We start from the raw sequence: 17,852 nt of genomic DNA, 5'->3' as shown, positions 1-17,852 counted from the left end.
TAGAAAGTGTTAATGAGGGCAGTATTCAGAATTCGCATAATTCACAGACACAGAGGAAACATACAGCACAGGATTAAAGAAAGGAACGGAGACACACAGATTTGGCACAGACACCAAAAGTGAGTGAATTCAGACTTTCAACAAGTATATTTTCATATTAGATTACACCATTGTACCTTAACGTAAGTTTCTAAAGGGATGAATTTTGTCTAAAATTTACCATTTCCTGGGGCAGGAAAAAGAAAAAATAATTTCTCAAACACAAAGGAAAAGAAGGGAAGGCCAGCTGTTGTTCCCCTTCCTGTTTGAGTATTAATAGCCACCTGTGACCTAACGACATTAGTCAGCTTGGGTTTATACACACCCGTCTTAGAACTGACAACTCCTTTACCTACCCCGGCCCATTTCTTAGACCCAACTTATCACGGAGAAAAGCAGAAAAACACGGAAATGATTCTGTAGAATACAGAACTCTCATTCATTTGGAAAATTTGACATAATTTTCTCAAATGTGAAAGTAATGTTTTGCTAATTACACCCATTATGTCTCACTCCAAATCTATCAAATCTGTCTCCAAATGGTGCAATCTAACAGCAATAAAGAAGAAGAAGATGTGGCTCTACAAATAACACTTCGTTTCTGATACTGCTCAGCAGACAGAGATGCAGAGTAGTCATGCTTTGTATTCCTTACAGAGCACAAACCCCTGAGGTTCATTATTGCTTTCATATTCATAATAACAGGCAGCTTTCCCTTTTTAACAATTAATCAATTTCACTGAAAGTGGTCTTCCAAACACTTAAGACTCCTAAGAGCCAGGGCCATCCAGCTTGTCATCAGGACTGAAATTTTACTTTAAGAATCTAAAACGAGAGGTTTATTTCTTGAGTGCCAGCACCATTTCAACTTGTGCTTTAATGTTTTCTAACATTTCAATACTAAAATGAGTTTTTTAAAAACTCACTGTTAAAATAATGGAAAGGCAAGGATAAAATTTATGATTTCCATTATAAAATAGAAAAACAGAAAAACAAAAAATGAAAACAAAATTCCTCGCAACCACACAGCAAGTACACGGTGGATCCCGGAGAGGAATGCAGGTCTGCAGACACACCTCCTGGGTGTACTTTTATCTATTCTCTGATGCTTACAGGTTCTTGAAAGGAATCTACAAAAATCCATGGATCTCTAGCAGAATGCAGACAATGTTCAAAGTCAAAGTGAGGTCAATCATTTATCTACATGACTGTTCCCAACGATCTTTTTTATTTTTGTTGGTTATGACAGATTAAGTTGGAATAATTTTAAATCAACAATGACACTGAGATCTCATACAGATGCAAGGCTTTATATGAAACATGGGGAAATCCCTGAAAAAAAATTAAGTTTATTCTTGACAAGAGTGAGCAACTTTAAGGATCTTTTTACCTATTTTATAGTTCAGGAGTCATAGTTTATGCTGGCATAACTTTTAGCTCTTGGGAAATAAATTTAGGAGGAAAAAAAATCTGCATATAGAGTAACTATATACAATTCTAATGTTTACATTTTAAAGTGTAACACCAAAATTTCTATCAAGACTGTAATAAATTATAAGGTGCTGTGCCCACAAGAAACTGTGGAAAGATGGTGTAGTAGAATTGACTATGTAATTAAGCTGTGTAATTTATTCTTCTTTTAAATGAAAATCAGTGAAATTCATCGAGGAGAGGAAGAAGAAAGCAGGCTGAAGCAAGCAGGATCAGATAAAGAACAGTCATCTCCAATTATGACACTCAAAGCATCTTGCTTTTCCTCTTTCATTTTTTAAAAACACCATCCATTCTCCCTCAAGAAAGAACACACAACCACCATGCTCATTTTCCTTCTTTTCCAACTACATCAAGACCCGACACTGTCCTTCATGGACCAAAGACACACAACTGCAGACTTTAAGGAAATTCTTTCAGGAATCTTTTCCGTCATGAATTGTATACTAATTTATGCCAATCTACATACAGCTTAATTTCCTTATGGGAGATTTCTGAAGACATTAAGCTGCATGATCAATTCAGAAATTCAGAAAACATATGTACAAATATGAAGACTAAAGATGTAGGTTTATATTTCCAGATTACACTGTGCCATAGAGGCCTGAATACACTGTGATACCAAAATAAATCACAAACATGAAACCCGCTTTCCCAAGGAAAATGTCAAAAAATTTTAGGTCAGCCTAAACAAAAAAACTTTCAGGATGCAGTTACAAAAGTCAAATACCTAATTCTAACAATAAACACATTCCTTTGGCTACATACATTTAAAATGGAATACATGAGAAAATAATGTTGATTTGGAAATACTTTCTTTCATTCCCACACTCACTGAAACAATTTTATTCACTCTCATTGTAGACATTTTGAATTCACCAAAGAGAGAAGATGCACCAGTATGATTAAGAAATAAAAAATATATACCAATTAAACCATGCCATTATGTATGTATGTATTATGTACATCCATATATGTACATAATACACATACATATATGTACATACATATTTAATACATGTATTAAACATGTATCCCAGTTTCAGAGATACTAAAATATAAAAATAGAACTGGTATTTGATTGTAACAGAAGAGTTTATCTACATGTTTGTTTAACGTGAAGCAAGAAAAGTAACCCTACTGAATTATATTAAATAAGACTATTTAATGCATATGGGTTTACTTATATTTTTACAGAAAAAAAGTGTATGTGCAATGGTAAACATATTACAAACATATACAAGAAATGAACATAAGAATATTTTCAATATAACAAACAGGGAATAAGACTACTATCTATTTGATGAAAGGTCTGAATGTGCAGAGAATGGGAAGATAAAATGTGGGATGATTAGAGAGGGAAACGAGAAAGGAGCCACATCTCTATGTTTTAACATACATCTTCAATGGGCCCTGAACAATGTACAGTCCTGGGAGAGATTGAGAGAGATACTATCAGAAAAGCATAGAAGAAGGAAAGAAATTATTACCTAAGGGAGGTCAGTAAAGCTTCCCCTCCAAAAAAAGATAACAGTTACAAAGGGTCAGATTCCCACAAAAGAATAAGGGGAAAGAAAATTTTAGTCCATTTTCATTACATGAAATTCAAATACTAGTAGGTTTTAAAAGCAAATAAAAAAACCACAAAAGGCCACATCCTCAAGCCACAGGGTTTAAGGGTGGCATGATGGAAAAACAACACCATTCTCTGTGTTCAAGCTCAGTTCATCATGTTGATCTTGATCTACAGAAATACAGACTCATCTCACCAAAACGAGGTTTAAAATTACTGCTTCAGCCATTTAGACTGTTAATTTGAGGGGCTACCTTGAGCCTGAACTCTGAGCAAACAGGAAACACTCTTGCTTTAAAAAAAAAGTCAAGGGACTTTTCTGGCGGTCCAGTGGTTAAGGTTTCACCTTCCAATGCTGGGGATGCAGGGTTGTTCCCTCTCCCTGCCAGGGCGCTAAGACCCCACATGCCTCACGGCCAAAAAACAAAACAGAAGCAATAGTGTAACAAATTCAATAAAGACTAAAACAATAATAAAAAATTTTTAAAAATCAAGTAGCTCCAAATCTTATGAACAGATCATGTATCAATTTTTTTAATAAAGCCAGTTGTTTATAAGTCAGAATGTATTAACAGTTCCCTTAGAAACGTTATAAACACAAGTACTCTTGCTAGTCCACAAAATCTGATTTTAATCATGATGCAAAAGCCTAGAATTAATAGTTCTAGATGAGGTCTGGAAAAGACAGCAAAGGAAATAAAATTAACCATCACAAATAGAAAAACTAAGTTTGCTCCTAACAGTTAAACTACTTACAAGCCTGGCCCAAAAGGAGTGAGTGAGTGAGGGAGTGAGTGTGTGTGTAACTAACACACCACCAATCCCTGGTTCTCTTGTCTTTTTCAGAACAGTTACAGCAACAGGACACTATCTTGCCTTTTCCTCTCCATTGTACATCTCTACGTACACTAAAGTTCTAGGACCTAAAATGAGCAGTCTAGGATCCAAAATAACCTACTAACCTTCCATCTAAACATCCCCTCAAGCCATTATCATTTAATATTGGCCACAAAAATTAAAAGACTAGACTTGAGTCCAAAGTTCAACAAGAAGCCTTTTCTATAGTAATGTTGTACCCTGCATAACACTGTCAATCTCCAGGTTTGTTTTTATTATTTTCTTACCTAAATTGATGTAGGCAGACTACCCAGAACCACCAGGTGATGACTTTCTGGAAGTGTCAACCTGGCTAGGCTACAGCACCCCATTAATTTAATCCAAAGCTAATCTAGATGTTGCTATGAAAGTATTTTACAAATATAATTAAAGCCTACAATCCATTTAAGTAAAAGAGATTACCCCAGATAATCAAAGTGGGCATTCTTTACCAGCTGAGCCACCAGGGAAGCCCATATGTACCTTATATAAATAAATGTATGTATGTATCTCTTCTACTGGTTCTGCCTCTTTGGTTGAACTCCAACCGATACACAGCATAGGACAGAATATAAATTTAGAAACAGTACTGCTTAGATTTAATTGGGAAAAATATTTTATATCTGCAGATGTATGGGCAGGCTTACTTAATCCTCAGTAGCTCAAGACACCGGTACAACACTAAATCATCTGCCAGAAGCTCCTGTTGTTTTGTAAGAGCAGTGAAAGGGGCTATTTATTTCCTCAAGACCACAAAGAATATGTCTGGGAATTCTTTATGAGTTAATCTAAACCTTTTAATGTTAGAGAATCTTATATAAGTACTAGGAAATTTTAAAAGAATAATAAGATTTTTCTTTAGGCCAATGATTGTAACAGCATGTGTTCATTTTTGCACTTAGCAGGTTGCTGAATGCCCTGTAAAAATGCGTTCACTTCCTGAACGAATTGGCATTTGGCATCACAGCCGCACCAGCTAAGAGGCTACTCCTTAACGGGCACTCCAGCAAAATAACCACCGCACAAACGATGGGCTTTGAACCAAGAATGAGACAATTAAAACCAGCAATATCGGAACCTTACCAGAGAGGACACATACTTAATCCACAAGTGGTGGACCTAAGAGGTACTGTTCAGCTGGACATACAACCGGCTGGTCTTTATTTCTCATCAAGCAGATTTCCTGGCAAGCCCCCAGAGGCAGCAGAGTGGCAGCAGCAACTCCTCAAGTCCAGAACTGTCACCTTACTCGACACTCACTTTCCCAGGAAGTCCCAAACCAAGCCCCCCGATGATGCAGGGATGGAAGCCTGGCGTGGAAGGCACAAAGGGCGGGAGACTGGCATCCTGAGGGACGCGGACGCAGAGCCCAATCCCCAGTGCAGCGGGACCAGGGTAAGACAGATCAAGAGAATGGTGAAGAGGCTCAAATGACAGATGACAGGGAGACGGACACCCACAGGACACAGCGGAAACGGCAACGCGAGAAGCGAAACTGTTAGTAAGACAGCGGGAGCCGAACACATGCACTAAATCTGGGAACAAAAGGCAGAAAGTAGTTTCAATCGTCTTTCATTCTTGTCTTGAACTGTGCTGCTCAGTAAACAAATTACAAAGCCAGGAGCAACAGAGTCTTTTAGGACTGTATCTTTTCTTGGTAGCTAAAAAATTATGTGTCAAATCTTAAAACAAGATTATGACACTGCATGACCCGAGGACAAAACTCTATAGTATATTACATTCTGTGGAAAGAGCAGATCATTAACAACTCTCTCCCAAAATGTGAAAAATGCAGTGACTAATAAAAGCTATTTGGTGTGCTCTGCATATAAGATAAAGATTTAATCCTATTTCTCACTCTCACTGAAATCACAATCTCTCCCAAATCAGTACTGGGTCCAAAAATGAATTAAAACATTTTTCAAGGATGCTATCTTGAATAGCCAGTGATAATTTCAATGTATAATTCTAACAAAAAAAAATCAAGCAAGTTTATCAAGAAATTTCTTTTCTGAAATACTGAAATACATTTAGTGGATTTGGTGGAAAGTCATTATCCATATAAAGTACTGCATTTTAAAATCTATGAAGATGAAGTACTGCTGTTGATTTCAGGCTGATACAACGGCAAAGAGAGGCATGTACTAGCCCAAGTATGCAAGGGGCGTGCGTTTCCATTTTGGGGAGTAAAGATGCAGTGCAAACATGGAAGACGACACACAGAAATGTATAAAATCCAATCTTGAGACTCTGATAATTTATTAATTCTGACTTAAAGAACGTTATCCACCCATTTTCTCCGGACTTACTATCAAAATAAGAAGAAACAAATGAGTACGTGATCAGCTCATGTTATTCATACTTTCAACTTTTGTGAAGAAGAACCGTGAGGGTTGGAATTTAGTTTCTTGAAAATCAAAATCCTACAGGTACGGAACAAAAGGAAAAAACGACTTCCAGGGGAAAATATCAAGTCTACCCATAAACCTAAAATTTAAAACTGAATAAACTACTTATGAAAGTAGTCTATTACCTCTTGACATCAAGAGCACAAAAATATTACAACAGGCTCAAGGGAGCCTCAGGATTAGTGAGTTCATGCTGTCCTGCTAGTCCCTCTTTTCAGAATACCGTGATTAGCATAGCTCTATTGGAAGAACTATTTCTATGCTCTTGTGAATTTATGTTAAATACATGGTGTAAAGGAAGAGGCCAAGAGGCATATGCTTTATCTTTGGTACAAAATACCCTAACAAGAGAAAAAAAAAAAAGGCAAAGAAAACTCCCAGAGAGCGGTCTGGCTGGCTCTGTTCAAACAGAGGTCACTTTCAAGTAGTCAAAGGTAGAGCTCAGCAAACACATCCATGTCTCACGAACTGTCCTCAAAATGTCTCTCCTTCTAAGCTTGACCTGCTTTAACAGCTTGCTGCTCCACAACACAGAGTCTAAACATTCACGGCCTAAAAGACCACTGGCTAAGAAAAAGGCCTGAATGAACTAAAACATGCTAGCTGCTTGAACTTGAGGCTCACTTGCTCCTGAAATAGATAAAATAAAGGGAGACTTTCTCTGTCAATCAATGATACGGAAGTCCACAGCTTTCCCATCTACTCCCACTCTGTGCTGCCTTTTAGAGACTCACACTGACTTAGAATAAAATGGAAACAATGAAGAAACCAGGCACTCAGGAAGGTAAATTTGGAGAGGCAGATATATTGGAAAAACATGACCCCAAACTACTTAGTTTTAAGACCATCCTTCACCCTTCCTAACACAGTGAGTCCCTGTTGAGCCTCCCTCTCCTTACCTTTCCAACTCAGCAATCTTCTTATCTTTGTCATTCTTCTCATTTTCCACCTCCTTTAAGATTTCCAAGAGGCGGTCAACTTCCGCCTGGGCCTTGCTGGATTCATCTTTGTACCTGGCAATCTCTCTCTCCAGCTGCTGTATTCGATCACTCATCTCGGGACTGGCTCTGGCTTCCAATGTTGCCTCATGTGCCTACGAAGAAAATATCCAAATTCTATGAGACATGCATAGAGTGGCAATGGACAAACCAAGTCCCCGGAAGCCACCTATACTCCAGTGTAAACAGGACATTATCAAATCCCTAATAGCTAGTCATTAATTTATAAGGTTTTCCTCTGCTTAAATATTACACAGACAAAACATTCATAATACACAGATAAATAATTATATTAGAATCTGAACAAATTAGTTATTTAAAATAGTACACCTCTGAAACCTAAAGAGTGTATTAAAAACCAGAGACATTGCTTTGCTGACAAAGGTCCGTACAGTCAAAGCTATGGTTTTCCCAGTAGTCATGTACGGATGGAACGATGTATGGTGAGAACTGCACCATAAAGAACGCTGAGTGCTGAAGAATTTCAACAATGAGCACAGCCTTTTGAATGAATATAAACACCAACCTTACACCAGTTATGGTTTTCAGCAAAAAGAAAACATGCCAATACTAGTTCCTGTACACCTACAAATTAACTACAAAGTAAATCAAACAAGGGAAAACATGAAAAGAAAAGCAGCAATGGTAGAAAAACAACTAATAAATCAAAGAAGGGGAAATCACCAACTCCTCTACCCAAAGATAACTTTAATTTTTCTTATGAACCTAAACACAAAGTGTAAGAGATCATCAGAAATAACCAGCTGTAGAGCTACCATGATAACAAGCAGATTAAAAGTGAACAAACAGAAAATGTGGGATTGTCATACACGGGTGAGTTTGGATTATTAGTGAACAACAATTACTGCTCTTGATAGTTATTGTTCAGTTTAACAATCCTGAATACATCTAACAGTTTTACCGTCAATATTCTGGTATTAAATAGAAAATTATCTCCACTTGTTTAGTGGGGGGGGGGAGTCAATTATCAAGTCTGAATTAGTTAATCTCAAAAAAAAAAAAAAAAAAGGATTTTTCTTCTTATTCAAAAGTAACTTTAAAATAATGGCTTTTCTTCTTTTCCTTAGCTTAAAAATATGACTTTATTTTTGGCATATCCTAAAAAATGACTCATTATTAGTTTCATGCTGAATACACCCAATATATGGAAAGAGTGAGTGAGTGAAAGTCGCTCAGTTGTGTCCAACTCTTTGTGACCCCATGGACTGCAGCCTGACAGGCTCCTCTGTCCATGGGATTCTCCACGCAAGAATACTGGAGTGGTTGCCATTTCCTCCTCCAGGGGATCTTCCCAACCTAGGGACTGAACTCAGGTCTCCTACATTGCAGGGGGATTATGGAAAAAGAACACCACCCAAAGTGTCAACACCAGGCTTGACCCCCTTTTCATCAGTAATCATATGAAGTGGACTCTGTTAATCACAGTTGATAACCCAGAAATAATAAATATGCAAGTGCTTTGAAAACTACAAATGGCTATATAAATATTACAGAGGAATAAGTCAATGAAATGGATAGTAAGTATCCCTACCATATTCTAATATTCACCATATGGGTGATTATCACTGTAAAATTATCTCTTTCCAGGAAGCCTAAAGCTAACGGGAGAAAAATATCAACTGAGATTTTTACACTGTGGTCTTTTACATTTCTTTCTCTATATAGGAGCTGCATATTTGAATCTTACTCTGAATTATTAATTTTCTAAGAGTTTGAGGACTCTAAGGAGTAAAGATATTAATGCTGCAAGAATTAATCAAGGTATAAATAGTATTATTAGTCCGTTAGTAAGTTATTCCATCCAAATACTATAAAGTTTTCTATGTTCTTATTTAAAAGCAGAGCAAGAAAATGGATCAATATTCTTTAACCTTTTTCAACTGTGATTCCATCTTCAGACACTCCTCTTTCTTCTGCTCCAAAGCAATTTCTAGAGTCTTAAGCCGTGAGTCCTTTTTCAGTCCTGAGGAAGCCAGGGACGAGGCGTGTTCTTTCAGATCCAAGAGTGAAGCCTAAAAGAAGCAACGCATATCTAGAATAAACACTATTAACCAAACGGAGACTGAACTTCTTAAATTTATTTTCCTGGTGGTTTCTAGTTTCTTTCCATTACCATATACTGACATATTTCCAAGAACACGAAATATAAAATAGCAGTATTACCTCTGGCTTTCAAGTCCTAACTGAAACAAAATGAATCCCCAAGAAAGGCCAACTGAATAGTGACTTAAGGAGTTCTAGCAATACCTATCCATTCTCACAAAGTAAATGGAAGAAGGTCAAGCTCTGTGGATATAAGCAGTCAGCCTTAGTGGCTACACTGATTTTTCTCTTTTAAAAGAAATATTCTATTAGAAACTTCAATTTCTATACATTTTCCTAAAGGTATTAGAAAGAAAACCCTGAGAATGTCCCTAAAGCTCATGATTATCTGATCATGAGGCATTAGGCACTTTTGCTGTTCAGGTGGCATACACGAGGTTCTCCAGAAGTGAGATGCAAATGTATGAAGGCACCTATCTGGTCAAGAGTTGGGTAAGGTTTTCCTGCTGGTGTTGAGGTGATCCCTAAGAGTGGCTGTAAACAGACTCCTCCTAGTGCATATTCCCTCCATCTGTCACCTTTCTTACCACTGGCACAATAATTCTCCAAATGTACCTGGAGAAGTTCTATTATTTTGGAATCTACAAAGTGTCATTAACAAGTAAGAAACCAACTCCTAATGGCTAGAAGAGGCAGGAGGTAAGGCTTAGGAAATGAATCTTTCCATTTAAGCTTCCTGAAACAGCCTTGGCTCTAAGAAGAGTCTGTAAACCTTCCATCAGACCCTTTTCTGCATGTGTTATGTCCACACCGACAACATACACACAGGGCACTGACTAAGCATCCGCGGGGGGTGATCCCGACCTCTTTCTCTGAGAGGTCGCCCTGCAGCACGCTGACTTTCTCTTTCAGGTCTTTAAGGTCTTTCTTGTAGTTGTCAATTTCCTCCTGCTTTTCCCGCTCATCTCGGTCGCGCTGCTCCTTCAAGCGTTCAATCGTCCGCTCCTGTTAAGAGAAGACATCAGTGCATAGAAAATTCCTTTCTACTTCTACCTCATGACTACAATTCAGTTCTGAGCTCATGCAGTTTCACACTTCCATCCTCCACTTAAAAAAGACAGTGATAGGTCATTAATAATTTACTTTTTAAAGAATTCATCCTTCCTGCCTATCTTGCTATAACATACATCTGGCTTTGTTCTTTTGATTCCCTTAGGTTTCTTTCCCAATAATCTTAATTAGTATTAGACACCACTAAAGTATTCTTTCGAATAATCTTGTTTATTCAATTCCCAAGTAACAAAAAACTTACATGTATATATACCCTAAGTACCAAATATTTCTTCTCTATATATAACTCATATGTTTCTACAAAGCAATGGAAACAATTTCTACACCAAAGAGGAGGAGGTTGGAGAGATTATGATTTGTTGAGCTTAAAGCATCAAGAAAGATAAAGAAAAAAGAAACCATTAAAACTTCTGTCAACAGATACTCAGGAAGTTTGAAAGCTGAAGCAATTTAAGTATATTTCTGGGTATTATTTCTGAATAGATTTGGGGATCAAGCCATGATCCCTGTGAAGGCAGCTTGAAGCATTCTGCATCCAAGAGGCTTAAGGAACAGTAACTGTATTCCTTAAATTAAAAAAAAAAAATTCCAATTAAAATGCCCCACCAAGAGTCTTTAAACCTTTTCCAAGACATTAACACTTGTCACACCGGGCTACTTCTTTATTTACTCAATCATACCTGAAAAAACTAGGTTTGCTCACAAAGCAAAACGAAATGGCAAGGCCACAGCTTGAAAAACAGCAAGTACATTGTATTAAAAACCAAAGCCCGTGAGGACAAGAGGTCCCAGGGTGGCCCAGTGAGAGGACCAATGATGCCCCTCAATGGTCAGTGTCTGCCATGCCCACTTGACAATTCCCGCTGATCATACAAACCCAAGGGGCGCTTCTGAGAGAGCAGCACTGACACACTACACTACCAGGGGTGATGCAGACAGCTCTCGGGAAGCTGCTATGCAGCACGGGGAGCTCAGCTCGCGCGCTGTGCTGACCCAGGGGGCGCGTGAGGAGGCTCAAGGGGGAGGAAGTATACGTATACATTTAGCTCATTCACTTTGTTGCACAGCAGAAACTAATACAACACTGTAAAGCAATTATACTCCAATCGTATAATTAAAATATTATTCAAATAAAACAAAGTTTGTCTTCAGAAGACAGTCAACAGGTACACATGGCTGATTCTCTAGAAACTTTAGCCCCTGCCCTCCAGTATGGACTCCACCCTGCCCAGTAACAGATGCTTAAACCACCAACAATAAAATGGATCTTCTTTCCCTCACACTATCAGCAGTAGGGGCAGCTCTTCTCCCTTCTGCCAAAGCGACTTCCTCTGTCTTCTCCACCCGTCTCATCACCCGAGTGACTTCTGGATTCACGAGGAGACGGACAAAGTGTGTGTGTGTGAGGAATCTGGGCTGGTCACCCACCTTCTCCGCAAGGGCCTCCTCCAGAGTGGTCAAAGCGGTGTCGGTGTTGGTGGTGTCCGCCTGCAAGGACTTGACTCGCTCCTTCAAGCTGCTCATCTGCTTTTCCTTATCTCTAAGCTGCTCTTGGAGGTTTTCAATCTGAGTTGTGAATAAAAATCATTTTAAGTTGGAAACAGACAGGTCAGGGTTGTTTGTGAGTGTGTGTTCTGTAGAAATAATTTAATCCTAAGGGTTTTAGAATTTCATGCAAACCTTTAAGCTGAGAATTTATAGCTGAGAAAGAGAAATCACACACATTGGCAGGGGGGCGGGGAGTTAATGGGCACACATGTAGAGTCATGACTCTCAAGAAATAACTAGGGAGAAAAGACCGCACATACAGGGATGGGGAGAAGGAGAAGACCTAAAGAGCCATGAGCAGTAACTGGATTACTCCCCAGCAATGGTGTGGATGCCCAGAGGGACTCCTCTAAAAAGTGCTGGAGGAGGACAGGGAATGGGACAGCGGGACAGTAGAAAAACAAACCAGCGTGTAAAGGAGCAACTGTTCTTAAGTGATAGTGTTCCAGTTAGATTTTTTATATCACCTTTTATCTAAACAGCAAGGATTTTCAATGAAATTTATTATTGTAGTTACTCATTCTTTCATACACACTTACACGATTCATTTAATCGAAACAAGTAGTGCTGGATTCTCTACTATGCCAGGTGTGGGTGACACAAAGAGAAGTGAACAGACCCATTTCCATTAGAAGGTGGGAAGAGGGCTTTCTGAAGCTGAACCCAGGACATGGACATGGGTAGACAGACGGGAGCGACGAGGGACTTTTAAGCAAAGAAATGGTCTTGTCAAGTTCTCTGTTTCAGACTGATTAGTTCTGATGGCTGTGGAGAAGATATCTAAGGCGACTTATGTAGAGACATGACAACAATTAGAGGAGACCGTGTCAATGCAGGTAACAGAGCTTGGAAACTAAATGAGCTAAGAGAGATGGAAAAGACGGGATGGGCTTGTGAACGTGTGGAAACAGCATGTTATCAGTAAGGAGACAAGTGTAGGTACAGTGAAAAAACAGTAAGAAAAGATATGGAGGAACTCAGATGTTCTTGATAAGCTAAAGGAAAATAATAAATAAGGCCACTCCTAAAACTCATAAACGTCATTCTTTTGTTCAGCATATATTTGCGCTCTTGCTACAGGATAGGCACTTTTCCAGGTGTTGAGAATTAATTAAAACAGACAACCCCGTCCTCAAAGAGCTTATATCCTACCTACATGGTAGACAGTCGATGAATAAATAAAATGAACACAGTACTCAGGACAGCGGGTAAGTCCTATAGAGAAAAATGAAGCAGGAGAATACAATAGTCCTGTGTTCTTGAACTAGTTGGTTTATCTCACACAGCTTTCAAAAAGCAACATGTCTTACCCCCATGAACAAGATGACCACAGTCTACACTCCTCCATACATGAACATATTACATTTACACACATACACACTGCATTCTTTTGTCTATCTACACTTTTATCACATTTATCTTCATTAATCCATCTATCTGTACATTATAACGCTAATCTCCAATCATCATCATTCATTTTATATACATCTCCACAAGTAGACTGAATCCAACTTCTCTACATTGTAATGCTAATCTCCAACCACAGTCATTCATTTCATGCACATCTCCACAAGTAGACTGAATCCGACTTCTCCACCCCAGTTTTGTACCTTCGTATCTGGCACACGTCATGTCCATGATAAATCTGGCTCATTAATCAGTAAATAATATATAATCTTTGACTTTTATAAACTGTATTTAGGCATACACATAAACTTTTGCCAAGAAAGGAACTACAAAAGAACCCTAGATCCAACCTTAAAATAATTTCCTACATCAACTTAATACTGTATTATAAGCTCTTTAAGGGTCTGCTTCATTCCAAAGGGGGAAGAAAAGCAAAGGCCCCTTTCTAGAGTCAATGGAAATTTCATAGCAGAAGAAATAAGCTAAGCAAAAAAGATTTGCTGAATTAGGTGAACTTATCAATAGGAGACCATGAATACTGTAAAGCTTGGATTTTTACTCTTTAACAAGGAAATAATCCTACAGGTCAACCATTGAAACTGGTTCCAGCCTTTTCAATGCCAATAAAGTCTAAAGCTTACTGTCTGAGAAAAAGAATATCACGTATGAAGAAGTATTAGTTCCCTTTAGTTTAATCAGACCCTCCTACTGGAATCTCATACGGATCAATATTTAGGTAAACCCACAACCTCTAAAGAGTTTTGCCACTTAAAAATCTAGCACACCATAAACACACAGAATGCAATGCCCTAGTGTTTACATGTTTAACCAGCTGTGCACCTAATTCTAGTTGCTAACATATAAATCCTACTCAAATAAAAAGATACAATCAGGTCGATTAGATTTTCTCACCAAGAAAGCTAACGTATAAACCCTAATCAAATAAAAAGATACGATCATGGTGTCGATTAGACTTTCTTACCAAGAAAGAGCAGTACAACAGCTTTTCTTACAAAATGAAATTTCCCAAAACCAACCAAGTTTTATGTATAACAAAACAAGAGGTCTCTTTTATGAGCCTGTCTAATATACAAACAGCCCTTACATGCGTAATAAGGATAAGTACCCTTCGTTCTCCTCCGTTATCAACATCTAAGAAATTAAAACATTAACTGTTAACAACTTCACTTGTATAATTTATATGTAGTCCAACTATTAAAGGAATCCGTTTATTCTCTGCTGGTAAAAACAAAAAAACAAACAAAAGAAAACCTTTCCTGATATACTCGGGTATAGAAGCTGCTAAACTAGGTAAAATCCCCTTTAACAAGTTCCCCCTAAGCTGCTTTCTTATTCAATCACTCAGCTGTCTAAACAGATTGTTGAGTTGGAGGGAAGGAAAAGGATGGCTATTCTTGGACTCCTATTTACTTCTAAAGAGCAGAAATAAACATTCCATAGTGACAGGAACCGACAAAATGAAAAAAAGGCAGTGGTCACTAAAACTGCCTTCTTTGGGCAAGTTGCCATCAGTGAGGAAGACTTGAAACAGACTTGAAACAGATGCAGATATGTGCAAACTAGCTGCACAGGCATTAAACAAACTCCCTCCTGTGCGGGAGGAGGGTATATACAAAACATTTTTAGTTATCCAGCAGCGGGATGGACAATAGTTAATCCTACTAAGAACTCCTCTTATATATCATTGCTTTGTTTGTTGTTATTTAGTTGCTAAGTCCTGTCTGACTCTTTGTGACCCCATGGACTGTACATAGCCTGCCAGGCTCCCCAGTTCAGGGAACTCTGTAGGCAAGAATACTGGAGTGGGTAGCCATGCCCTTCTCTGGGGGATCTTCTCGACCCAGGGATCGAACCCAGGTCTCAAGCACTGCAGGCAGATTCTTTACTGTCTTAGCACCAGGGAAGCTGTGGACCTGATGATTAATGGAGAGGTCCAATTAGGTAATACAAACAGCCTAATAGCATAGGAAAGAACAATGAAGAATTCAAGACGGAAATATTTTTAAAATAATTATTTAGAGAAAAAAGACATTTTCCTTAAAATGATCCCTCTAATTAGAGTATATCCCTGGTAACTGGGCTGGAAAGAAAAGAGAAATAATATACCTATTACACTACATAGAGCCTTTCTTTTCCTTATACAATTTTTATTTTACAAAGAGAGAGGAAAATTGATGGAGGAAGAAGACTGATGTCGAATGCAGGCCGCACGTAAATCCATGGATCTGCACAACAGCTCCATACTGGCACAGATTTCTTAACATCTTTTGTTTTGGTTTTTATCAGCATTTCCAGTTGTCAGAAACTATCATGTTTCAACATGGGTGATTTACTCCTACTCGAGTGGAACTGATTACTCTGCCAGGCCCTAAACACTGAGCGAAGGTAGAGGAGACTTTCTATAGGTTGTAGTACTAAGGACAAGAAATCCCCCAATACTTCTCGCAGCCACCTACCTACTCTGAGCATCATTTGAAGGAAAAGAATTTTTCAATGATGCCTCCACACTTATTCTAAGCAGTCATCAGTGTCAAATTTATTGTGTGAAGTAGGTTCAGGAATCTTAGGCTCTTCCTTTTTTTTTTAATCATGTATCTACTTGGTGCTCTTCTCAGACATTAATTATCAGCATATCCTGGGTTTATTCTAATTATCCTTCTGTACCTGTATTTACTAGGTTTCCATGGTAGCTCAGTGGTAAAGAATCCCCCTGCCAATGCAGGAGACGCAGTTTCAATCCCTGGGTTGGGAAGATCTCCTGCAGTAGGAAATGGTAACCTACTCCAATATTCCTGCCTGGAGAATTCCATGGACAGAGGAGCCTGGTGGGCTACAGTTCATGGAGTTGTGAAGAGTCAGACACAACTGAGCAACTGAGCACATGAACACAGGAACCCTTGTATCCCAACCTGTTTGTTTCACAAATTCTGGGTATTTTGAAGCAAGAGTTCAATGATGACCTTAAGGTATGTCTCACATTCTAGTTCACACAAATGAGCCATGGGCATTTTTACATGAAGAGCACCAACTGCTTTCATAAGAAAAGTTAAAAACCATTAATCGGTGGCATTCTATTCAAATACCCACAATACTGCCTACAGTGAATAGTCACTTCACTTAGAACTGCCTGCTTAGCTGCTGTGTCAGAGTCTGGTCTGGCTGGGATGCTGGGAGGACAGAACGACAGGAATCACAGGTCCTCACTATATGCAACCGAAACCCAAGAACCTCATCAAATTTAGGGAATTTTTCTTGGTCAACTTGAATGATTTTTCTAAGCTGAAAAACCCCTGTAGGAAAAGAAAAAGCATTAGGAGATAAAAGTAAGGAGGTCTAGCAATCACAGGAAGATGAAACAGATAAAGAACAAAATACTTGTCTGATGCTAGAAGCTATTTTCTGGTGAGGGTACACATCGGTGTGGCAGAGAGAAGGAAGGGCACAGACAGTGATTTCATCAAAGTCTGATTTCATATTAACTTCTTCAGGCGGTTAATTATTTCAGCTTCTCAACTAGAGTTGACAGGCACCTAGGCATCTATCCAAATAGGGATTCCCACAGGTGAGAAGGCAATGCGAGTTAATTCATGTCAAATGAGAAGCAGTTTTAAGCAGAATATTAACTGTGCTTTGAAACTTTGATCAAGCGTTGTTGTTGTTGTTTTCAAATCCTTTATCCCTTTCCAGATACCTATCTATGTCTTTATACGCTGACTAGTTCCTCCTACGAGGTCTCCTGAGAGACTACTAAGAATAACCTTTGTCCCGAAAGGGACCTGACCCTTTCATATTGACTTGTCAATTACCATTTTTCAAGTTTAAAATGTATATTTGGTCAAAACAGAATTCAGGACACTGCAAACTAGAGCCTGCAAGAATCTGAGGATATTAATATGGCACAAGATCAACCAAAAAAGGACACATTCCATAAATCCTCAAATTATTTACTAAGCTGCTCAAAAGTCCAAAGAAATGATGTTTTAATAAGGGTCAAGATTACTTCTATGTTGTACAAAGCATTACAGCATAAGCCTCTGAATGGTTCTTATTTACATTATGCCTTAGCCACTGAAAATACAGAATTTATCCAAAGGCCACGTTCTCTCAGGTCTGCCCTTAGTGCCTCCACAATAACGCCGGTACAACAGGGCTCCACATTTCCCCAGGTGAAAAATACAAAGCTCTTTAAAAACATATCCACACTTATCCCAGGAATGCAAGACTGATTCAACATACAAAAATCAATCAACAGAACAGTCAGACATGACTGAGCACACACATAGATGCTGCTGACAAAAACGAAGTTAAATCAGACTTTGCCAGTTCAACCATCTACCCTCCTCAAAGTTTTACTTG

The 17,852-nt window shown here is 38.5% G+C and overlaps 1 protein-coding gene across 30 annotated transcripts in view; it reads right to left on the bottom strand.

Moving 5' to 3' along the window:
* ERC1 (ELKS/RAB6-interacting/CAST family member 1) overlaps positions 1-17,852 on the bottom strand; it is a 267,903-nt gene that overhangs the window by 152,840 nt on the left and 97,211 nt on the right. For 29 of the 30 annotated variants that reach the window (XM_086402547.1, XM_086402551.1, XM_086402545.1 and 26 more), the window contains 4 exons: positions 11,949-12,086; positions 10,314-10,454; positions 9,278-9,418; positions 7,287-7,480 (listed from right to left, as the gene is read on the bottom strand). In XM_086402547.1, the coding sequence (XP_086258673.1) occupies positions 7,287-7,480; positions 9,278-9,418; positions 10,314-10,454; positions 11,949-12,086 (614 nt within the window). Of the gene's footprint in view, positions 1-7,286; positions 7,481-9,277; positions 9,419-10,313; positions 10,455-11,948; positions 12,087-17,852 lie in introns of those variants that run through there. The other variant, XR_015164439.1, reaches the window with a different exon arrangement.

The sequence above is a fragment of the Bos grunniens genome, chromosome 5 (genome assembly GCF_055505025.1).
Source record: "Bos grunniens cultivar Pamir isolate PY7600 chromosome 5, Bosgru_T2T1.0, whole genome shotgun sequence".
Lineage (NCBI taxonomy): Eukaryota > Metazoa > Chordata > Mammalia > Artiodactyla > Bovidae > Bos > Bos grunniens.
This window is presented reverse-complemented; position numbering and strand designations above follow the sequence as displayed.